Genomic DNA, 25,861 nt, shown 5'->3' with positions numbered 1-25,861 from the left:
AAAGTGCAGAGGATAGTTTTTCCCTGAACAATGGATAGCATAGGAAGAGCTGGAAGAACAACAAGATCAGTTTCTATTTATAACCCTACCTCAAGCCTAGCACATACTAGGTGCTAAAATATGTTTGTTGAATCATCTGTAGATTCTATGCCAAGTATGGTTTGCCTTTAGTGACTTTATTTATAAAAGTCATGCTAGTGTTCTAAAAATTCAAGAGAAATTTGGTGAAATCTCATTGTTTTGTGAACATCTTAGCAACGTTTATATATAGCACCATCTGGTATTTGCTATTAACTGCTTTGCAAAGTTGGTTGTCCTTTTATGCTTGTATAATCCTTTTGTCTTCCACTAGCTTGTAACTCCTTGATGTCAGGGATTGTGTTCTATAGTTTAGCTCCCACTGTGCCTAAACTCATGCCTGTCACTTAATGCATCTTACACAATTTAAATAATTAAAAATAATGTAATGCTAGGGCACGTGAGTGGCTCAGTGGGTTAGGCCTCTGCCTTCAGCTCAGGTAATGATCTCAGGGTCCTGGAATCGAGCCCCACATCGGGTTCTCTGCTCAGCAGGGAGCCTGCTTCCCTCTTTCTCTCTGCCTGCTTCTCTGCCTTCTTGTGATCTTTCTCTGTCAAATAAACAAATAAAATCTTTTAAAAAATAATCATAAAATAAAAAAATAAAAAAAATAATGTAATGCTTTCAAAGAGATGACATAAACTGCCCTATGGCTATAGTGATACTTATTATTATTATTCCTGTTAGTTTTTGAATCTATTTCAAAGCTTCAGGATTTTTTGAAATGTGTGGAGACCATTCAGACAGTAAAAGGCCTGAACTCTATTGCAATGGTCATGTAAGGAGTTGTATATATTTCTAATACTATCACAAATAATATTTTAATTTATATCTTCTAGCAGATAACAGCTTAAGTAGGCTTATCTGACATTTAAGAATTACAGCACTAGCATCTAATTTAGTAATTAGGAAAGTTTGTGTGCTTTTTAAGAAATTAAGAATTTTGTAAATTATACATTTAAAAATTAATACTGGGAAGAAAATATTTATGTATCAATATCTAATAGGGTACTTATATCCAGAATATATAAAGAGTTATTACAACTCAGCAATAAAGGTGTTCATTACCTAGTCAAAAAGTGTGCAAATTATTTGCATGTACATTTCTCCAAAGAAGATATACAAATGACCAATAAGCAAATGCACTCATTATCATCAAGCTAAAAAATGGTTAGTATCATCAAGCATTAGGGAACCCTAAATCAAAACTACAGTGAGGTAACACATTCCCTAGAAGGGCCATAAAAACAAAACAATAATTGGACCCCTCATACATTGCTGGGGGAATATAAAAATGACACACCTTTGGAAAACAGTTTGCTTATTCTTCAAATTGTTAAGTATAATTTTACCCTGTAACCCAGCAATTTTATACCATTATAAATATCTAAAGGAATTGAAAACATATATCCACACAAAAACTTGTATGTACACCAGTGTTGGCAGCAGCATTGTTCATGATAATCAAACTCAAATACCTATCCCCTGATAGATAAATGAACCAAATTGTTATATCCATACTATGGAATATTCCTTGGCCATAAAAAGGAATGAAGTACTGATGTATGCTAAACATGGATAGGTCCTGTAAACATTAAGTAAAGTGAAAAAATCTAGGCACACAAAGACACATTTTTTATCACTTCACTTATATGAAATGTCCAGAATAGAAAAATCCATAGAGACAGAAAGTAAATTAGTGGTTGCCAAGGACTGAAGCAGGGAGGGAAACAAATTGACAATGATTTCTGATGGATATGAGATTTTTCTTTTGGGTGATGAATATGTCCTAAAATTGGGTAGCAAAGATAGTTGCACAATTTTGTAAATAAGCTAAAACCACTAGATTGCACTCTGTAAAAGGGTGAATTTTATGGCATATAAATTGCATATCATAAAAGCTGTTAGTAAAAAATGTATGGAGCAAGTGATTAGGAAAAAATGGTCCAAAATGCTTTCTGGGGTAAAAATAGTTTGGGGCAAGGTTTGAGAAACTTCGTTCTACAGATTTCTGAATGAGAGAGCTGGCCTTGAATTTTGGTTGCTGGTTTTCTTTACTGTGAGCTTCTTAATATTTTGCTCATTAAAATTTGAGTGAAATGGGGTGCCTGGGTGGCTCAATGGGTTAAAGCCTCTGCCTTCAGCTCAGGTCATGATCCCAGGGTCTTGGGATGGAGCCTCCAATCGGGCTCTCTGCTCAGCAGGGAGCCTGCTTCCTCCTAACTCTCTCTCTCTGCCTCTCTGCCTACTTGTGATCTCTGTCTGTCAAATAAAATAAATAGTATCTTTAAAAATTTTTTTTGAGTGAAATGGGGAAAAATCAATACTTCCACAGACTTTCTGTGACATGTATTCTATGTTTTACTTTAGAATAATCATGAAATGACCTTATATTTCTGTAAAAGAAATTAAACTTAATCCCTTCCTGGCTGTTGGTGATTGAAACTTTTGTTTCTTTTTTTTCTGAGGCGTCTCAATAATAATGAATTCACGGTGTTGGAAGCTACAGGAATCTTCAAGAAACTTCCACAGTTACGTAAAATGTAAGCCGTGCATTAGCCACCTTTTTAAATCTCTCTGGTGTTTTGCTGTGTTTTTCAAAGCCCTGTGCAGTCTTATTCAGATTTCTTTGGAAATTGGGAACTATAAAAGATCTGGAGAAATTTCCCTATAGTGAATACCTGTGACATGAATTTAGGGTAATTTCTGAGAGGAGCCTGAGTAACCACCTCTTTTCTATGTATTCTAGGATGCCAACCACATTTTTTTGTAGCAGAGCCCCTGTGTCTTACTTTAATTCAGACAGCTGGTTTGTTATGTGGCCACAGCAGGGATTCGGCAATCTAAGCTCATTAGAAATGGGCTCAGTAGTGTTTTGTAACTTCCTTTACTGTTCCCTAAACCACACTGTTATATCTCTTTCAGCACATTCATGTCAACTATTTGACTTTTTGCTTCATTAAACTTTCATTAGAAGATAGTCAAAATTAATGATTGGTAAACTGACTTGATAGCTCATCTGTATTACTACATATCCACAACTCATATTTTAAAATAACTTTATAAACTCAGCAGTTCCAACAGCAGTCACGCAGTATTCCTGTTCCCTGAAGAGGAGGGAGGGTCAGAACAGAGGTCAGGAGTATCAGGCCAACGGAACAACCTTCATACAAGAGGAAATACCAAAAGGAGAAAAGGAGGGTTGCTCTGTAATATCTGTTCTTGTCTATGTGTAAATGATCCTCGGTCACATTGATTGCACACAGCAGAGCAAACTACATCCTGTGCACTTGACCCCCATATCATACCGCCTCCCAAAGAGTTTCTTGCTGTTTGATTATTCTCTTTTTCACTGACATTGATTGCTCTTTCATTTTATTCATACCTTTCAATTCAGCACATATTTATAGAGGAACTACTCTGAGCACATGTTTATGGAGGAATAAAAGGATAAATAAAAATGACCCTGGTTCTGGGGTCATTCCTTATCTTGGAGTGAACAGTGAGAAAGAGAAAGATAGAACCTATAGGAAGGTGTTACTGCACCTGGATATTTTTGCCCTCTGGGCAAGCAATGTTGTGTTTTGTATCATCCAAAATACGGGTTGTTTGGATGCAGTGAGAGGTTTGACTGGGAACAAACCCATATTCAGATACATTTCTGATGCAAGCTAAATCCTCACACATTTAACCCATCCATCTTCTCTCTACACAACAGCCTTCTTTTAGTCATTAATTAATTTAATAGTTTTTATCAGGGACACTTACTTTAAAAGTTCCTTATTAAACTTCATGTTGAACATTAAAGTTTAAACAACTCAATACCTGACCTCAAGAATTTTATACTCCTGGGGGCCCTTGCAGACAATCTGACATTGACTGGGCTGCTATTTTTTACCGCTGACATTGTCCCTCAGAACTATCATCAGTTTGACTTGATGGAATAGGAAGGGGTGTCTTTTCAGAGCTGTGGGTGTGGTGAGCAGCCAACAGCTTGGAAATCATGAAAAACCTTGTTCACTAGAAGAAAATAATCAAGCATGTTGCCTCAGTGCCCTCTTTGTTAGAAAGAAATAGCTTTGGGGCACCTGGGTGGCTCAGTGGGTTAAAGCCTCTGCCTTTAGCTCAGGTCATGATCCTGGGGTCCTGGGATCGAGCCCCACATCAGGCTCTCTGCTCAGCAGGGAGCCTGCTTCCCCCTCTCTTTCTGCCTACCTCTCTGCCTACTTGTGATCTCTGTCTGTCAAATAAATAAATAAAATCTTAAAAGAAAAAAGAAATAGCTTAAAGTCTTGTTTCAACAATTTTTTTCTTATTTAGAAACTTTAGCAACAATAAGATTACAGACATTGAAGAAGGAGCATTTGAAGGAGCATCTGGTGTCAATGAAATACTCCTCACAAGTAATCGTTTGGAAAATGTTCAGCATAAGATGTTCAAGGGATTAGAAAGCCTGAAAACTTTGTAAGTATTCTTATCTGCATAGTGACTCTTTTACCATAGCGTTGTAGTTCACTGGTCGTTATAATTCCAGGCTGGGGAATTGTGCAGACTTCCTCTGACCCTCCCATCTCTTTCTCTGTCTCTCACAAACACGCAAGCACAAAACACATGCACACACACACACATTTTGTGCATCCAAACAGTGCCTTACTCAAACACCCTTGACTTCAGTATGTTGCTTGCCAAAGATCAAGACTGTCTCCTGGCTGCTGATTCCTCAACAAACAGATTGCCCTTTTTCCAATGTTTGTAGGGGTATGTTCCCTGTCCCCATTCTGCTTCAAAATGTTCATCCTCTTGCCCGTTCCTCAACCTCCATCTAATGTTTGCTTTTGGCCCCCGGGCTCAAACTTCAGAATCCAATCCAAACCCTGTGGCAGAATAACCAAGTTTTTCTGGAAACCACTTTCTTTCGCTTCCATAAGGTCTTAGTGAAAAAGAGAGACTGGTTCATGATAGATCTTGTACTATCTATTTCAAAGAAACATGCTAAGAGGTATGTCTACTTGCTCAGGAGTAGGGAGGTTAGGAAAAATAAATTATATATGTTTCTTAAAAAATTTCTTGGCCAAAGAGGACAGGGATTGCATTGAATAACAAAAACAACACTTTATGTTACTTGAATTTTCTACAATACATATGTTTAGTTTTTATGATCTCAAAGGTATGCATTATGTTTGACAAAAGTGGCAACCTGAAAATTGGAAGAGACACAACCCCAAACTTGGAAGCCTTTGGTTAGACGCCAAGGAAACTACCTGTAACCAAGAAGCCACTGATAATGATTGCAGTGGAGAGAGGTCCAAGCTCCGTCGTGTCTCCTAACCATCCCCTTTGTTGCCAGGGGATCTGATAGCCGAGAAGTCCCCTGCCTGCGCTCTATCAGGTGCAGAAGGAGAAGACCATTTCCCTTGCCCATGTGGATGCCTTCATAGCATCCTAAATTCAAATCGTACTGAAAAATCTCTGCTCGTGAACGTAGATGTGTGCTCCTTGAGCTTCACGGGGAGAATATGGCACTTCACTTCCGGTAGAACCAGTCTGCAGCTCTCCCATAGACTAACTTGAGTGCCTTCAAAATGTTGTGCACATATTCCTTTAGCCTTTTTTATGGAGGAGATACTGAGGAAAGGGGAGGGGAGAGCAGAGAAAATACACCCCAGGTGGCTCCATCTACTCCTGCCCCTGGTCCCCTCCCTGAGGGTGCCTCAGGCAACAACAAAACATGAATCCTGCAAGCAGAAGCCCCTTTGTTGCATACTAGTCGAAGGACTACTTGTTAGGGGAACCTTCTCTTTGGAAGGGGCAGCATGAGGGATGGGGAGTGGAGGGTAAGGAGGTGAGGAAGGAGTCCATATCCCACCTACCTTAGTCTGCCTTGGGCTGCCATAACAAGATGCCACAGACTGATGACTTCAACAACTGAAATTTGTTTTCTCACAGCTCTTGAGGCTACCAGTCCAAGATCAAAGGGCTGAGAGGGTTGGTTTCTGGCAAGATTTCTTCTTGGCTTGTAGATGGCAACTTCTCACTCTGTTCTTAATGGCCTTTCCTCTGTGTGCAGAGAGAGAGAGAGAAAGCTCTTGGTGTCCCTTCCTCTTCTTATAAAGACTGTCCTAACACATTAGGGTCCCACGTTTAACCTTAATCACCTCCCCAAGGCCCTCTCTCCAAATATAGTCACATTGTGGGTTGGGGTTTCAACATATGAATTTAAGGGCATATAGTCGAGTGCATAACACCAACTCAAGCAGCTTATTAAAGTGTTTTTGTGGGGTTTTTTTTTGTTTTTTTTGTTTTTGTTTTTGTTTTTTCCTGACTGGTTCCACTCACAGGACTCTCTCTGAGACAAGTCCTCTAAATTCATGTCCTCCTTCATTACAGTTTTAGCGATGTTTTTGTGCCTCTTGTATTTGGCACCTAAGACAGATGCCACTGGCTGTCTCCTTCAGCCACTCTGCTACACAAGAATAATAGAGCATTTTAGAACAAGCTCAGAGTTTTCGGAGGATGAAAGTAGGTTTATCTGGACATATGTATTTCTCCAAGTGGTATCTTTCAGTTTGGGACTGTGAAGATTTTGACACAGCACCCTACTATCCCTAGACTTCTTAACTCCGTAGGACTAGTAATGCTCTTAGTATTATGTGCACAGATTTCAGTGAGTCTGAATATTTGAGACTGCAGGCAAAATGTCATACCTATGTGTGCTTATGGATTTTTCTAGCAACAGAAAGTAAAGCTTTTTTCAGCTTCTCCCAGGTGTCCATGACTTCACCAAGATTAAAACCAAGTGTTCTTTGTTACTTACAGCAAATGATAGTGCTGATAGAAATGACCTTCTGTTGTGCATTTTCCTCTGAACATAAAGTGATGCCTTGATAGGGACAGCATCATTTTTTCTCCCTATCTGTGACATAGCAGAATGCAAAAATTAATATTTCTATTTATTTCTGTAGAGCCATCTAGAATTTTAAAGGAACACTCTGCTGTTAATTTATTTTTGCCTCTCTATTTTATATACTGCAATCTTCTAGTAGGGTAGGGTAGTCCGCACACGTCTAGAAAAATTCAGGGAAATAACTTTCAGCCTTATTTCTGGATAAGACTCATGGCAACTCTTCATTTTTACATGGGGTTTTTAACCCACTGAGCCCATTGCATGGGGGTTTTAAGGAATTTTTCTAAGCCCCACAAATAAACAGTTCAACGAAGAATTACAAAGGGACCCAAAACTTTAGCAGTGATGAGGAAATGACAACTATGTTAATCCTATTAATGGCAATGACTTAAAAAAAAAAAAAAAGAATCAATTCTTTCAAGAGAAGCTTACATAAACTTCATTGTGAACAACTGGAATCTGTTAATGATTACTTCTTTTTAAGTTCCAAATTTTAAAATAATAAAATAATTTTCATAAGGACAATAATTTTTGCAAGATTTCTGGGTGCTCTGTCTAGTTTGGGCTCCCCAGCCCATGCTGACAATAACTTGGCACGGATATCCTTGAGGTGCCCTCAGTTCTCCATCTGCCGTGACTATTCATTCTTGTCTGCTCCCGATGTAATGCCACAGTGAACACACAAATCACGGGGCTTCAAGGGCTCAGAGAGCTGTAGGTGAATTGGGACATTATGTAATCAGGCAAACATAATTAGCATCAGAGGAAAAAACATTCTACCCTCCTCAGATGGGGCCGGGAGTCCAGGCGAGGCTCACCGGGCTTTTCTGTAACTGAGTGTGGTCATTGTAAGCTAAGCGTTTATTTTATTCTCACACAGCTGTTGGTGTATATGGGCAGCTAGCTATTCCTAAGGACAAGAGATCATTCAGAAAACAGTAGATGAATGTTGCACATTTGCAAAGAGGGGTTATTTGGGTCCTCAGATAGGCAAAACTGATTGTTTGGTGCTTTCTCTCCAACCATGGTCTCTTTTCCCTCAGGATGTTGAGAAGTAATCGCATAAGCTGTGTTGGCAATGACAGTTTCATAGGACTGAGTTCTGTGCGTTTGCTTTCTTTGTATGATAATCAAATTACTACCATCGCGCCTGGGGCGTTTGACACTCTCCATTCTTTATCTACTCTGTAAGTATGAAGGCTGATGTTCGTTTATGTACGACTGACCCCGTGTATTTATATTTCTTACTTTTATTAATAGCATTTTAATGCATGATTAGGCATTTCACAAAAATGTGATCAAGTGTTTACAGATCAACCAAATGTGTTCATGTTAAACTTCTTTAATTCTTTCTAAAAATGCTTCCTATACTCTTATATTAAAATATAACAAAAATTTAACTATTTTTTCCATCGACTCTTTTTTTGGAATAAGGTGATATGACTTCATTTATAAATTTTCACTTTATTATAACTTGACTGCACTGTACATCACAGAAATGTTGTATATTTTCCCCAGTGTTCTCACATTGGAGTATTTTCAGCATAAGTATCATAAAAACAGAGCTGATAGGGTTATGGCCAACAAACTGTGCTCAAAAGGCTCATTCACAGTGACAGGACCTACATTAGGATGACCAGACCAACAACAAAAACTGTGCACTAGAGGGCATTTACTATGCTGTTAGGAAAATATTGAAGAAATAGGTTGAGCCTGTCCAAGAGGACATTTTATATAGAAAGTTAGAAAATAAAGAATATTTGTAGGTCTGTAGACACTCAGAAGGTGTTGTGGGTTTTGTTTTTTTTAACCCCCCTGAACAATGTGTTTCAGTTCTTTTATCTGTCAGTATCTAAAAAAGCAAGGTTTGAAATGATAAATCTTACAATGTATTTGATTTCCTAGTAACAATGGCATCTAAATATACTAATCTAAATCAGAAGGTAGTTAGAAAGGAAAAAAAATATCCAATGTAGCTCAAGTCACTGCAGAAATAATTTGAGGGAAGCATGCATCCATCAGTAAAGTACTTAATCCTCTTTCCACATAAAGTGTGACACTTTACATCGAGTGACTAATTTGTGCATATTAAAGATGGCATGTTTATAAATAATAAGGTTGTCAATAGGTTTGTGCTGAAGTGGTGAGATGCCAAAAGTATTGAGATTTGTAGAAGTAAATTCATTTTTATAACTGGCATTTAATCAGCTCAGCTGTCAGTTTAGATGGGAAGCCTATTCTCTGGAGCAAATAAGAGATGGAAATCCTGAAATGACAAATTAATGAAATATCTGTTGTCAGGTTAAACTCAATAATATAAGGTAATCAGCCTTCATCTTTTTATTAAATTACTGCATTATCAGTGGAGGGAAGTTTGACAGCAAGTCAGATCGCTGACGAGTTTAAATTATTTCCAAATGAGATCTCTATCAGGATCCACTGCATAACCCCCCAAATTGCTGCCTTTGCTTTCTTTTCCTCGTGAATTTTTTTGACGAATTCTCACATAAAAGTATTGATATTTTTTTAAGTTCCAAACATACATAGTTGAGCGCCCCCCGCCCCCCCCAAAATGTATCCCATAGGTTGGGTGTGAGTGAGTATGAATGGGGGAAAGGCATGGAGGCGGCAGGGAATACAAAGATTAAGAAGAAATCATTCCAGCAGTAATAGTGTTGGGGTTGGGGGGGGAAGGTAGCCTGGGGTTTTGAGAGGTAAGAAAGTAAAACTCCAAACTCAACCCTGTCTTGCTTGCATGGGACTCTTAGAAACCTGTTGGCCAATCCTTTTAACTGCAACTGCTACCTGGCTTGGCTGGGTGAATGGCTCAGGAAGAAAAGAATCGTAACCGGAAATCCTCGCTGTCAGAAGCCGTACTTCCTCAAAGAGATCCCCATCCAGGATGTCGCCGTCCAAGACTTCACGTGTGACGATGGTAAGAAAGTCTTGCTAAATCTTCGGGCACCAGGGGTTCACGTGACCAGTCCCCTGCTGTGGGGCCAACTAGAACAGTGTGTCCTACTTCAGGCGACAGATAGTTTCGTGTATTTTTTTGCCTTTGTTTTGTTTTGTTTTAGAAACAGGACACATACTTCTTCAGTCTTGCTTTCCCATCCCCGTCCGCTTGATTTGTGTTTCTGAATGTTTTATTTAAATTTTCCAGTTTCCAGATTGTGGTGGCTGCTGTTTATATGGCTTCATTTTAACTTTATTATTCTAAGCATCTCTTTCAGGAACTGCCATTTTCAAAGGAGAAAAGCAATTGACCTAAAAATATAGGAATTCTAGGAAACCTAACAAAAATAACAGTTTTCGCTTTTTAATGCTCTGCATAGATCACCATATTTGATTTCTCGTAATAGCCTCGTAAGGTAGCTGCCAGGGAATGGAGACCCCCTTTAAGCCTTATGTTTTAAAATGAGTGGCCTGAACATTTTATGCTAAACATTTTAAATTAATCTACCCCTTTAGGCCTCTACATGTCTGTGTCCTTATAATTTCTCCATAATTCAGTGTAGATTTACATATTCTCACTACAACTGTAATCTGTATAAATAACTGAACAAAGAAAATTACTGTTATGATTGGAGGGATGATATAAATTGTGAGTTATTTTCTGGAATTCAGCCCTAGGCAATCTGAAATTGGTGCTCTATCAGATGGATAGCATCCATTTATAAACACCCCATGTACTGTATGTACCAAAGTGATCTCGTGGCTCAAGACTCTTGTGTTGGTTAAGCTAAAAAAGCATAACATCCCTCCTTGCATTCTCAAAGCCACGCCTCTGGGTTTTCCTCTGTTTCTTTTGGCAAATTAGGCAATGATGACAGCAGCTGTTCCCCACTCTCCCGCTGCCCCACGGAATGCTCGTGCTTGGATACAGTCGTCCGATGTAGTAACAAGGCCTTGAAGGTCTTGCCCAAAGGAATTCCCAGAGACGTCACTGAACTGTAAGTAGAGCTTGCCTTTCTGTTTCCTTAACAATATTTAATTAATTAATATTAAATATAATTTAACAATTAATATTAAAAGTGGAAACCCAATAAAAATCTCCAGAGTCCCATTTCCAAATTCTATAAGCCATTAAATAGCATCATGTAAAACCCTAAATAGATCATATAAAAGCCTTTAGATACATCTGGGAAATGCTGGTTGTGTCTGTTTCTCTCTTACTCACTGTAGGATTTCTCAGCATCTGTATTATGCTAAGGTACACTCTCAAGCTCCAAGAGAGGGTAGTAAAATATAAGATAGCTCCCATGCTTGTTTGTCCCTATAGCCCTTTTCTCATGGACCATCTTGCAAGACTCATGTTCCATCACATACACCTTGGAAAAAGATGTATATTTAGTCCATCCACAGTATCTAGGATATTCCATATGGTTAATTATTCCTTACCGCTGTGTCCCCTGGGAGAATAACTTCCCACATGGGATACATAAATATCTAGGATGTAGAAGAAACTGGCCTGATCTTTATCCTTAAAAAAGAGGCACTGCCCTTTGGACTTGAATTAGAATCCCTCCGACCATGAAGGGTGTGGAGCCAATTGTCCCTAATATGTTCTTATCTGATATATGACCACAGATTACATGGTCAGTATGTACTCCTCTAGATACCAAGCACCATGCACACTTTCTTAGCTGCCTCATATTATATATGTGGACTGGAATAAATCCAAGAACAAGCTGCTTGCATAATATGATACATGCATGCTCCCTTCCATTACATAATCTGCATACTAATGTACCAGGAACAAATGCTTGGTATGAGTGCAGTTGAGTCATTTTGCCTCTGTTTATTTTTTTTCTGTGTGGAACTATGTATCAGAAATGATTTAAGTTCCAATGTAATTTGTGCAGATGTGTCCCTATAATTCATGCCCATGTGTGCAAGCATTCTAAATAAGCAGCTCTGATAAACTTTTGGCAACATGGAGCGTAGGTAATGAGTTGCAAGAAGACGTCACTTCCGTTGTCAGAGAACTTATATGCCTATCATGTGCAGTTCTGGGAATCCTAATTTGGTCCTGTATTGAACATTGAGGGGAAAAGAAGGTGTGATCGTGTGATCTTAGCACTCGTACACAGAAGGTCCCTCTTGAATTGGACTGCTCTGAAGTGTTCAGCTTCTGCTGCCAGTCACAGCTGTTAACTGACAAAGCACTGCTTTGTGTGTGTGTAATTAAATACTTAATTCTTATTTTAATAAGTATTTATTTTGAAAGATTACTCTCCACCCTGCTAGATGCCTTCAGAGTATTCCATAGGCAAAGCATTGATTCTGGGAACACCCCAGCCAAGAACATAGCACTCAGCGTAACCAGATCATCTTTCATGCAGAATCCCTTCTTTCTAACTGGCCCATACCTTAGTGCTTCTCCCCGATGCCTATCCAATAATTTTAAACCTTCTTTAATTTCCTTATTAAACTATATCTGAGAACCTGCTTGATTCATATCCTGTTTATGCCATCCATATGTCTCTTCTGTCAGACAATTGAATCTTCAATCTATTTCTTTACAAAGTACTTACAAAGTAATACTTTTCTAAAGAAACATGTTACAGAGATGAGGAAAAGATTAACTCATCTCTTGTGAATTCTAGTTTTACCTCCCCCAGAGCTTATTCTTAGAATCATACCAAGTCAGCAAGATCCTTCTCTACAATCACGTAGTGTGTGTACTAGAAAAATTTCATTGCGTATTATATTAAATTATTAAAGAATTTGGCAAAAATGAGGACATATTAGTGGACAATTTTGAACAAGTGGTATCTATTATTTTTAATCAGTTCCATATAATTTCCCTCTTAGATTGTTTTACGTAAACATCCATAGTGCACATTCTGAATCCTTTTAGCTTTCTGTTATGACATTTTCCAGAATAAAGGAAGAATACTGAAGTCTATGGGATTATGCTTCCCTCTAGTGGTACCAAGAAATACGTAGGGGGAGGTAAGAAAGGAGTCAAAGAAGAAATACAAAGGCAGAAAATCTGAGCAGGCATAAATTAGAAGTCATAACATATATCCGCTTCTTAGTCCCATATTTACTACATATTTTGATGAATTGTACCTTTTATATAACTTTTTTTTATTTTGAACTATTTGATATAGACTTTACCTGAGGCAATTTCTCAGCTACTTCTATATCCAGCAAAAATACTAATCACCTCAACCTTAGATCTCAAGATGGGCCATGACACTGGGGAGCAGGCGCCCTCTGCCCACTGGACCAGAATCGTTTGTGGGCACATCTGTAGCCAGATAGCCCACATTGCTGAAAGACATCTTACCCTTCATTATCTATATTCTGGGAAAATACAGCCTTGTTTGAGATGGAGTTTATTTTTCTTTTTGTGACATTATGGACAGAAACTAAACTATTCATTTATTTTTATGCCTTGCCAATTAGCCCAGTGTCTATCTATTCTCAGATTATCGTGCTGACTTTAATCACAAAAGAAAACTTCACATATATGTGGTTATGTGATTAGTACTTTTACATGTATATGTTGTATTTGTGCCCTTGATAAAGGTTGTGATTTTCTATAAAATCATGTAAAATTATTATCACAAACCAGAAACACAATGGTTAAGAACTATGTTTAGGTCATTTTTAACTCAAATCTAATTCTCATTCCTAAACATCTCTTTTAAGGCATCGATTGGTCCTTACTAAGTGTATGAATACACATTAATGTGGCGAAGAGTGGTCTTGCCCTCAGTAGTAAGGTTCTGTCAGTAGTAAATGCATTTCATGGTATTGTCCCCCCGTAAATTCAAGCAGACTGAAGACTGACTGAAAATATGGTCGGTTGAATGAAACTTCTTGACTCACAACTGGTTGGATACATGACTCGCCTCATTACATAAGCCACAAAGAACTGGACTCACCAATCTCTCCTTGGTTTTATAATTTACACTAAGAGCTTACACTCTCAGATAATTCTACTGGATTGGATCACTGAGCTTTTTCTCCTTTACTTCTTTTAAATACCAATCCCAGGTAGAGAAAGCGTGATGATGTCTTAGAGCCAGAATTCAGAGTGCTTCCCTTGCCTCAGTTAAGGGTGAAATTGTGTCAACTGTTTTGTGCCACACCATTGTTCCTTTTAAAAAAGATAATATTTTTTTTCCTCGTTTTTAGGTATCTGGATGGAAACCAATTTACATTAGTGCCTAAGGAGCTCTATAACTACAAACATTTAACACTTATGTAAGTAACGTATTGCATTTATTTCATCTTTGACTTACTCTGGTTCACCAAAGTCAGGGTAGCAAGGGGCAGAAGATTGAGTGCACCTTTCAGATAATATAAATCATTTACAGTTAGATGCTTCCCTCCTTCCTTATTGTGGTTCTGGATCACTAGCTTCCCCTTCAGTGAATATTAGTCAGGCAGTGGCACATCTTAGAGAAAGGACCTCCTCAATTCAATGTACAAATATGGTAAAGTCTAAGTATCAGAGAACTACAGAAACGTGGTGAATCCGGATACTTCTACTTATAATGAACATGGGCTATTTGATGACAAGCCAGGAAAAGAAAGACAGAAAATAATACCTGTATTTTTCTTGACTTTAAGAAAAAGGTTGTGGATGGTAATAAATTTACTGAAAATGTACTTTATTAGGTCTGATTTTCCTATATGATATGCTCTAAGATATGGACTTCCAGTATTCAAATTTAATTTTATAAAATTCATTTTTAGTTACACAGTATTTAAGTAAACTTGACAAAGATGCTGACATTCTGAGCATAAATTTCAGACATTGACTTTTTTTGCTTTGCTTTGATGCCCTTGTAAAATAACATCTCTCTTTTTCATCTTTGTAAATGATTTTTTACGTGGTAATACAAGATTATCTTTAAAGATGCCAACATTTTGATCTAGTTATATACACAATATTTATACAGATACAATCTTACTGTATATAATGTCACACTTAGAGTAGTAGCCTTGCTAATAATTGGTAAAGCTTCTCAAAAGCCACACAAACAAAAATAAGCGACAGGAGTAAATGTAAAAGGAAATACTTTATTTTTAGTTTAAGTCCTGTCTGATTTTAGAGTAAATATGGCTGGCTGAGGAGACCAATTTCTAGAGTTCATAGAATAAGGAGGCTGATCCCTAATCAGTGAGTTCTAGAAATGTAAGTCACAGAAAATGTTACATTTCTCAATGTAAACTTGGCCCTAGGAAGGTTGTGGTTAGTTAAAACACTGTTAATCATTTTCAGTTTCTCTTAAACATATAAGAAAATCACTTTGTACAAAGTATGTAGGACTGTTTAAATGAAAAATGATTAAATTAAGAAAGAATATCCCCTAAGATGTCTTGTTCTGCCTCTCATTACGTACTTACTAGCAGCAGGAACTGATTACATACATTTTGTTCTGTTAAATAAGCCATTAAATTGCTGCAATTTCCAGAGGGTCACTTCAGCAGAATTGGGTCATTTGTGGGACAGTATGCGATTATTTAAGACCAGTTTGGAAATGAAAAATGAGCATTTGTAGATCCAGAAATGGCTTTACCAATGACTCTTTATGCTACTCTAGGCGAGTAACTGCTGCTAATATAGATACACTTATTTATTTTCTAAATCCAGAGATAGTACTTCAGCAGCTGAGAAGATGGATCATGAAGCTCCTATGTTATATAGGTTCATTTTACTGATATTTTGGTCATTTTCATAAAGGAATATATAATCTTTAGCTTTTCTGCATCTTACGTTTATTTATTTATTTATGTATTTATACATTTTGCTTTAGGAAAAAAGTAGTGAATATACATATATACAGTGATCATCAACTATGACCTATAATTTTTCATTTATTCATAAATCTTCCTTTTATTTATGTATTTAACATTTAGCAGCAGAGAAAAATCAGTGACTATATACATATCGCTCTATGACTGTGTATTTATATACTCACTCATTTTTGCGTTGTTTCCAGATAAATATATATCATATATCATATATATATACTAATAGCATATATATTAGTATATATTAAAATATTCCATTTTATTACAGTTACGTTATGTATTATGTATTACATTATATATAGTTACAGGTATATTATATATAATATAAAGAAGATCAAGTTCACTGAATATAAATTACAGCTAATAGTACCAGTTACACTTAGCTATAAACAGCCACATAGCATTGGTTAAAAAACCCACATCTCTTTTATTTATTTATTAATTCAACAGATATTTATTGAGGACCCGCCTACTGTGTGTCAGTGACTTTGCCAAGGGCAACATTTTTCATTATGTCTTTGCAAATGTAATTACATGGATGCCCTTAGTTACCACGTTTGGCTATGTGTACCAGGGAGCATGTGTATCTGGGAAGCTAAAGGATATGCAACCAATGGAAGATTCGAGAACAAAGGTTCATTTCTCACATATAAAACATGTCCGTCGTGACTGCCTCCCATGTCTTTGTCCTGGGACCAGGACACCGATGCTGACTGTGGACCGTCACAAGTCCTGCAGAGGAGCAAGCGAGCAGAGGGAGATGAAGGAAGAGGGAGCTCACTCTAACCTTCTGTTAAGTGAAGCCTGCAATGGTGCCCACACTTCCTTCACTGGCCAGAGCAAAACACCATCACTTCTAAGTTCAACAGGCAGGGGCATGAATAATGACGACTCCTCTAATCTATCTTAGGGCATCATCCAGGGTTTGGTTATTCTCAGGTAAAAGCTGTGTGCTATATAACAGTGCCACTATGGCTGAGTGAGAAGAGCCTTCTCTAAGAATCACTAATATTTCACTTTCTCTGGTAACAGAACACTCCATTTGTTTCTTTTTTTCTCTCGTAGAGACTTAAGTAACAACCGAATAAGCACCCTTTCTAATCAGAGCTTCAGCAACATGACCCAGCTCCTTACCTTGTGAGTATGAAAATGTGGTCCTGAGTATTTATTAATTCACTAGACAAAATGCATTTTCTAGGCACTTGGACTTTCTCCGTTAACAAGGCAAATAGAACCTGCCCTCAAAAAATATAAATACTATTGGGAGATATGGACCAAAAAAAAAAAAAAACGGAAAAAAACCTTAAACAACTATAGGTTCCAGAAAAGAAACAGAATAATTTATGTTTGTGGTGGGCTTGGGAGAGATCTTTAAGAAGTCCATCAGCTGAGGGAGGGAATAGCTGAGGCACTGGCATCCGCAGGGCAGGAAGCATTCTAGACTACATTTAGAAAGAAATATGTTGTATTACTGAAAACACAAACAGTAACAAAATACTGTACATCAATATTCCCAGTTTATAAAATGCTAAAGCAACCGTTTTCTTAACTGCTTTATTTTTAAAATGACATTTGGCCATTTGGGGATATCTGAGTAAAACAAATCTGCTGTGTATGCTTTCAGAATTCTCAGTTACAACCGTTTGAGGTGTATTCCTCCTCGAACCTTCGATGGATTGAAGTCTCTCCGATTACTGTAAGCATCTTATGGTCAACAAAGTATCTCTTATCTCAGGCATCTGAGTTTTGGTTTGGCTTTTTTACTGATTTAGGTAATTTCAGACATTTTATGATTTACTACAAATCTGTAGTAAATTTGTACAAATTGCATCTTTTTCTGATAAAGGCTCAACAGCCTTTATCTGAGCAACACCAGGTTTTTGTAGTGGTTATTTATTTGGTAATAGATAATAGTAAGATATATGTCTTATAGAGATTCAGTTAATTTTGAACAAAATACAGGAAATTTAATTTCTTTCAAAGTTATGTAATCAATGAATATGCTTTTACTGTTAAAATGTATTTTAAATATATGCAGTGAAACATGATCCCCAATCACAGTCCCCTACCCCAGAATTAATAAACAGTTTTATGTTGTCTTCTGGTCTTTTTTTATTTGCATTTGTTTTTAGATGCTGATATATGTATGCCCACAGCTATATACCTTCGAATAAGCATAAATAGGATTTGTGCTTGTTCTCTCATCAGCTAATTTTTATTTAACAATATGCTTTACAGTATTTCCATTCCATCATATAAGAATAGTCCTTAGCTGTTCAACTCGTACTAGACTATTCTATAGGGTGAAGGAACCATAGCTTATCTAATCATCCCTACCTTTAACTATCACGTGATGGGTTTTGTTTTTTGGTATTTGGGGTTTTTTTTTTTTTAGTTGTTTGGTTTTATTGTTGTGTTTTTTAGAGAGGGGGAAAGGCAGAGGCAGAGATTGACTCTTATGCAGGTTCTGCGCCCATCGCCGAGCCTGAACAGGCTGGCTCTCACAATTCTAAGATAACCACCTGAGTTGAAATCAAGAGTGAGACACTTAACTGACTGAGCCACCCATGCATCCCAAAGGTCATGTGGTTTGGGTCCACAGATTTTCCCTATTCCATACAGTGCTGGAATGAACATCCTACACATTCTTCTTACTGTCCATTGTGTTGTGAGGATACCAAAAGTAACTGTCAAGTTGTCCCCCGAAAACAAGAATTTGTCAGTTTACAAACTTATTTTCCATGAACTCTGTTTTAATAGAGCATGATTACAAATCACTCTGGCAAATGTTGAATGGTATTAATTCTTTCATTTTTGTTGTATGACAGAGTACCTATTTTAATGGAGTACCTGTTTCAAACCACTCTGGCAAATATGGAATATTAATAGTTCTGTGACAGATTGAACATTATTTTCCATTCCTGTTTTAATTTGAAATTCTAATAACTGGAGCATTTGTGTTTATTTTTTTATTGATCACTTGTGTTTTTTATTCCATGGCCTCATCATATCATTTCCAGTTTTCTAATGAGTATCTTGTCTTTTCCTTATACATATCTTTATGCATCTACAACTTGACACTTTCAGGTCTTTTTACAAAGGAGTTAATCCTTGTATCTCATATGTCTTATAAATATTTTCCAATCTGTTCCTTATATGTTATCTTTCATTTTATGGATATATTTGGTGTTGTCAAAAATGTATCACTCTTTTCCTTTATGGGTTCTGAGTTTTATATGGTACTTTGAAAGCCTTTCCCAGGGTGTCTGGGTGACTCAGTTTGTTAAGCATCTGCCTTCAGCTCAGGTCATGATCCCAAGGTCTTGGGATCAAGTTGCACATGGGGTGGGAGGGGGCTCTGCTCAGTGAAAAGTCTACTTCTCTCTCTGCCCCTACCCTCTACTTCTGATCTCCCTCTCTCTCTCCCTCAAATAAACAAATAAAATCTTAAAAAAAAAAAAAGAAAAGAAAGCCTTTCCCATCCTATATTTACAAAATGGACCTCTTCTCTATTTTCTTTTCATATGTTTTTGTTTTGTTTTTACATTTAACTTTTCAATCTAGAATTGACTTTATGCTAATGATGTGAAGTAGGAACAAATCTTTGGTTTTCCCAAATAGTACCCAGTTACACCAAGACTGTATATTAAATAGATATTTTCTGTACTGATTTAAAATGCTTACTGTAAACTAAAGTCTTACACATGTGAGAATTTCCTGGACTCTCTAACATATAAGAAATTTAATACTGCCTTTTTTTTTTTTTTTTTGCTTTTAGTTCATTGCATGGAAATGACATTTCTGTTGTGCCTGAAGGTGCTTTCAATGATCTTTCTGCATTATCACACCTGTGAGTACCTGATTCATGAATGTGGTTTAAGATCAAACTCACACACTCCTCTGCCACCTCTCCTATTGTCACAACATGAGATGTGGTTGACTTCATTTTGATAGAAAATGTGAAGATTTTCAATCCTGATACAGGACCTTCTGCAAGATAGCCTTCACTTATCCTTTTGACCCTTACTCTTCGTTAGCTATAATGGAGTTGAATTCTCTTTGCTTAGCTAAAAGTGACTTCTTACAAACACGGCTCTCCAACTTCCTAGCTATGCCTTTTCTCTTAATGTTCTCAGATTCTAGAATACAAGCTCCCTTTCAATTCTGTCTGCCCAAACCTTGTATTTTCCAGGTGACATTCTTATGCCCTTTATGAAGCTTATCTTGAGTTTCTCAAACTGGATTTATTTATTAAGCAAATATTATTCATCACTGGCTATGGCACCATGGAAAAATAAATTAGAGATGGCTTAAGATCTTTATAGTATGATAGTGGGGAAACGGCCATATGGTCATACTGGGTGATATATTTTTTTCTTTACTTTGTGCTCTGCGTTATAGTAGCCTGTTTATATCTCCTTATTTTTGAAAAGTACAATAAAACAACATATAAAAAAACATAAAAATGTATCATACACTCTTTTGGGTCAAATATTGTTATTCCATTATTTATAGGGCTAGAGTTGAGACCATGGAAAACCTGGAAGGAAGATCCAGGAACAGATTTAGGATATAAAACTTTAAAAAAAAATTTTTTTTTATTATGTTATGTTAGTCCCCATACAGGACTTCATGAGCTTGTGATGCAGTGTTCCCTGATTCATTGTTTGCCTGTAACACCCCTCCCTAAAACAGCCTTAGCTCAGGGCCGGCTTGGTGCCCCCTGGTGGCAGTGTGCTTCAGATTAAATAGCAGGTGCTATCAGTTGCCTACCAGCTCCCCAGAAATCTCCTGCCAGATTTTCCCTTGGCTTTGTCCTCTCCTCCAAAACCTACCAAATCCCAAGAAGATACATTTAGACAACTGAGAATTGGGGATGGGCAGAGGATAGGATCCAGTAGTCAATTATGCTATATCTGAACATGCTTTATGGGGCTCTGTCAATCACTGTAGGTTTTGTGTACATCTGTCTATCAGACTCCTTAATGCCTACTGTTAATGTATCTCTCACTGGGAGAGTGATTTGCAATATTAAGAAGAAAGTAGTCATTCTGCTCGTGTTCAGCTGATTTATCAGAAAATGCAGCTGAAGGAAGGTGTTCCCTGAGCCAAGCTGAACATTTCCTCCAGTGAGCATCCCCCCAACAATAGGAGCAGTTTGAACCATCCCTGCCATGTGTCTTTCTGTCCTGTATTTCTTTTGTGCATTTGTCTTTGATTCTCTAGATCATAAAGAGCTCTGCTCCATTTACTTTTCCACTGTGTCCCTTCACATAGGAAGGACTTAGCAAATGTCAGTAGAGATGACATTAAATGACTCCAAAATATCTTTTTGCTTTTTGCTCATTTCAATTTAGAAGAAAAGTTTGAGTCTGAGCATAACATTTACTACAGTCCAATTCTTGATTAGAGTTGGAGGTGAAAACTGTTAATAATATAAGGTATTAATGTTTTACAAGTATATTTTGGAACTTTCCTCATGACAGAACAGGATGAATTTTGCTTGGACTATAGACGTAGAAGCATTGCTAATCTCAAGTTAATTATAAATCAGAATTAATCCATTTTATTATTTAGCATTTATATGTATTTTATTTTTAAATTTTTTTATAAACATATAATGTATTATTAGCTCCGGGGTATAGGTCTGTGAATCACCAGGTTTACACACTTCATAGCACTCACCATAGCACATACCCTCCCCAGTGTCCATAACCCCACCACCCTCTCCCTACCCCTCTCCCCCTGGCAACCCTCAGTTTGTTTTCTGAAAGTAAGAGTCTCTTATGGTTTGTCTCCCTCCTGATCCCATCTTGTTTCATTTATTCTTTTCCTACCTGCCAAACCCCCCACGTTGCATCTCCACTTCCTCATATCAGGGAGATCATATGATAGCTGTCTTTCTCCGATTAACTTATTTCGCTAAGCACAGTAGAATTAATCCATTTGAAATGCCACATTATGCATCTGCTACTTGCGCCAAGCTTGGTAAGTTTACAAAAGCCACAGGTTGACTTCTCTGGCCTCAGTTTTTCAGTCTCTGTAATGGATTATTAATACTGTTGACCTCGTAGAGTTGTTGTTTAGGGTAAAGTGAGGTAATTCATATCAAGTGGCTCAGCACAGTACGTGCATTTTGGTGCAATAAATACCAGCTATCATCTTGATGACTTTTTCTAACATTGCTACTGCTTATGGGAGTGGGAAGCCACGTTCGAAAATAAAGGACTTTGTAAAGGGACAGACATCTGGTGAAGGTCCAGATCCACAATGGTGAACTAGCTCTGTGTGTCTTTATTATTTCATGCCCTTTCTTATCTCGGTGCCTTCACACTTAACTGGTCCTTTACCACAAAACATCCTTCCCAACCTTTTCCACCTCCTTGAACCCGAGGATGAAAAAGCTCAGACTTTTTAACCACCAGTCTCCCAGAAAAGTTACCCTCTCTTCACAGTCATCTCACATAAATTTTTACTGTAGCACCTCTAATGCAAATTATTTACATGTTTGAGAATGTGTTAATCACCTTCCCAGAAGCAGTTCTTTGGTGTTAAAAATAATGTATTATTTATATTTGCGGCCCCCAAACCTGGCATAGTGATTGGGTCCTCAGTAAATCATTAGTGAATGAAGGCAGTATTAATCTGTGTGTCGGGTATGCTTGTATCAAAAATAAACCTGTCTCTGCAAATACAGGAACAGCTTATAGAGCCCAGGTCAATTCTAAGGCTAGTGACTAACCCCTAAGTCCCAGCTGCACATAATTCAGGAAAATGGGGAATCCCTGTTGTCTCTATTTTCTTCTAAATTGTTATCCATAAATCTATAGGGATTTTCTCCTGAGCGTCACTTTGAGTTATGCTCCTTTAGGAAATAACAATACATCCATGCTGTGTGTGTGTGTGTGTGCTTCTGTGGTGTTGTTTTCCAGAGCAATTGGAGCCAATCCTCTTTACTGTGATTGTAACATGCAGTGGTTATCGGACTGGGTAAAGTCTGAATACAAAGAACCCGGAATTGCTCGCTGTGCCGGTCCTGGAGAAATGGCAGATAAATTGCTACTCACGACTCCTTCCAAAAAATTTACATGTCAAGGTATGACTTTTAACCATTTAAAGAAAAATTCCCTGTATTAATTTTAAAGGAAAGACATGGCTGCTAGATCTCAAAGGCACAACTGAAAAGCCTTTAATAAATAATGACTAATGACTGCTTGCACAGGACTGAGCAGTTACCAGAGGAGCCCAAGTAAAGAACCAGGCTTTTCAAATAAACTGCAGAAGTAATTAGTTGAAATGTCTAAGATTTCATTAAAATATATGGCGAAATGAAGAGTACACAATTTCTGGAAATTTCTCTCATAGCCTCTAACAAGTACAATATTTTGCTTTTGGCTTGTCTGAACGTGTGCCCTGCTCCCAGGGCTGCCAGGGCCCTGTGGCTTCCTGATGCCAGGTAAGGAGAAGCAAGCCCTCCCGAGTGTTCAGGCCAAACCCTCTGACTCGCCTCCTATGTTGATGTGAGTGTCTATTGCTTGTTTGTATCCCTTTCTTTTCCCTTTGTTTTATGTATCTGTGGTTTCTAAATAGTGCCTTAGTAACAAATACTTTCTCTTCTCTTACTACAAGAGTCATCTATCCTTTACATAGAAAATCAAAATAGGAAGATGTTAACAATCACAAACAGTATATGCCTTCAAGAACTAAAATTATGTATCAGTCACAATACCTAGAGATAACCCCTATTGAACTTGATTTTATTAAATGTTTTATGTATAAAACTAAATCCCAGTATTGTGGAGGTTGAGAAGTATACAGTACGTTCTTGCTTCCTAAGGCTTGCAAACCTAGCTGAAGAAAAACTTCCCACACTTAAACATTTGAGGTAGGAAACCGTCTAAGTAGGTCATAATGTGCCCTGGGTCAGGGTGTGAGTTTCCAGCTTCTCATTACAATAGTTATATAACCTGAGTTTAATAGCTTAGTCAGCCTGTACCTCTGTTTCCTCATGTGTATGCAGAGATAATGGTAGTACTTATGTGAAAATGTTTTTTTTAAGATTAGATAAGTTACTACACGTGAAATTTAAAAAAAAAAATGGTAAAGAAGGTGCTGATGTCACAGAAACAAGACAATGGTAGATTGCAGGGGTGGAGGGAAGGGGGAAATGGGGAGAGAGATATAGGTTAAAGAGCACAGTCTTTGTGATAAGGATAAGTTCCGAGGATCTAATGTTCAACATCGTGAGTGGAGTTAATTACATGGTATTATGCTGGCAAGTTGCTGAGGATAGATGTGAAGGGTTCTCACCACAAGCAAACAGAGGTTAACTATATGAGGAGCTAGATATGCCAAATACCTTGATCTTATTAATCATTCCTTAGAGTATGTGTGTATCAAATCACCACATCGCGTACCCTTTAAGTGTATACAGTTACTGTCAATTACTCCTCAGTACAGCTGGGGGAAAAGATCAATGGAATTAATATGTGTAAAACACCTTGCCTTGCACACAGTAAGCACTCAGTGACAATTTTATTATCATAGCACTTTAGAACACCAGCAACACTGTGATGTAGGACAAGCAATGTTTTACTGATCAAAGAAAGAATTTCCAAAAACCATATTCCCTCCAAGCATTTTTTTTTTTTTTAAATAGCATCTGAGGCTTTTTCATAGCCGTAAATGGATGCAAAAGATGTAGTTTGCAGCGCGTTTTAAGTACTGACATTTTGAAACAACACTTTTCCAGGGGCGTCTGTGTGGCACAGTCAGTTATGCACCCAACTGTTGATTCCGGCTCAGGTCATGATCTCAGGGTCGTGAACTCAGGGTTGTGAGGTCAAGCCCCAGGTCAGGCGTCCTACTGGGTAAGGAGGCTCTTTACGATTCTCTTTCCACCTCTGCCTCTACCCCTCACGGCCCTACCCCTCAAAAAAACAAAACCAAAAACAAATACAACAAAAAACAAAAAAACTCTTGTTATTCTTCTAAATGTATTAGATGGAATCTAAATATCACAGCTAATTTAACAGAGACAAAAACAAGATTCTCTGTAGATTTCACACTGTTCTTTTACTTGAACTTCTGGTTTTTTTCTTGAGTTTCTGTTTCCAGTACCTTGGAGAATCGTCTCATTATTTTGCTCCAAAGGGGTGTGTGTGTGTATGTATATATGTATATATATATATATATATATATAAAATTTGAATTTTTAAAATGTCCAAAAATCTTTGAGTTTTGAAATTTTTTTTAAAATTGAATTGCTGTTAATACCCATGCACCATTGCTTGGGACATCGTGATTATTTATCAGCATGTTAATGTTTTTTTAAAAATTGAGGGATGCCTGGGTGGCTCAGTGAGTAAGCACTTACATTGGGCTCAGGTTATGATCCCAGGGTCCTGGTTGCGAGCTTCAAATCCAGCTTGTCGCTCAACAGGGATCCTGCATCTCCCTCTGCCTGCCACTTCTCCTGCTTGTGCTCGTTCTCTCTTTCTCTCTCTGACAAATAAGTAAGTAAATAAATAAATAAATATATAAGACCTTTTTAAAAAACTGAAAGTAAAACTTCACTGGAAATGCCTCTCTGGGATTATGTGCATTGATTGCAAGAGGTTTTGCAGATAACTGACATTTTGTGATATTCTTTTGTAACTGCAGTTGTTTCTTTGGGGCAGTGCCCCAAAGTTTCTAGTGTGTTGTTAAGGCATATCATTGTTTTGGAAAGTGCAGGAGATTGTCAGATGAGAGGCAGGAAAAGAGAATCTGACATTAAAACTTTCCCTTGGGCATCTTCATCAGGCAGATGTGTTTTAGAAAGATTGTATGGGCAAATACAATCTGTATTTACAAACTGTAAACTGATTTTGTTATATTTCTCTGTACCCAGGGAAACTTGTTTTCTCCTTTCTGAAAAAAATGCTGGTGCTTATGTATTTTTCTCAAAGTTTAGAGTTCCCTGGAGATATTTCTTTAAACAATATTTCATGATAATACAAATTTGAGAAAAGCTACATACTTGCATTCGATTCTCTGACAGACATTGTTCACAATCTTTTATTACACATTCTCAGAAGTCCAATATATACACACATACA

At 37.4% G+C, this 25,861-nt stretch overlaps 1 protein-coding gene across 2 annotated transcripts in view; it reads left to right on the top strand.

Moving 5' to 3' along the window:
- The window catches only part of SLIT2 (slit guidance ligand 2), a 356,666-nt gene that overhangs the window by 277,536 nt on the left and 53,269 nt on the right, over window positions 1-25,861 (top strand). For both annotated transcript variants that reach the window (XM_082728507.1, XM_082728506.1), the window contains 10 exons: window positions 2,548-2,622; window positions 4,400-4,543; window positions 8,027-8,170; window positions 9,752-9,918; window positions 10,804-10,936; window positions 14,136-14,204; window positions 16,827-16,898; window positions 17,386-17,457; window positions 19,540-19,611; window positions 22,694-22,857. In XM_082728507.1, coding sequence (XP_082584633.1) covers window positions 2,548-2,622; window positions 4,400-4,543; window positions 8,027-8,170; window positions 9,752-9,918; window positions 10,804-10,936; window positions 14,136-14,204; window positions 16,827-16,898; window positions 17,386-17,457; window positions 19,540-19,611; window positions 22,694-22,857 — 1,112 coding nt within the window. The remainder of the gene's footprint in view (window positions 1-2,547; window positions 2,623-4,399; window positions 4,544-8,026; window positions 8,171-9,751; window positions 9,919-10,803; window positions 10,937-14,135; window positions 14,205-16,826; window positions 16,899-17,385; window positions 17,458-19,539; window positions 19,612-22,693; window positions 22,858-25,861) is intronic.

This window comes from Mustela nivalis, assembly GCF_964662115.1.
Source record: "Mustela nivalis genome assembly, chromosome: 4".
NCBI classification, from domain to species: Eukaryota; Metazoa; Chordata; class Mammalia; order Carnivora; family Mustelidae; genus Mustela; species Mustela nivalis.
Note: the sequence above shows the minus strand (reverse complement) of the source record. Positions and strands in the feature narration are given on the sequence as shown.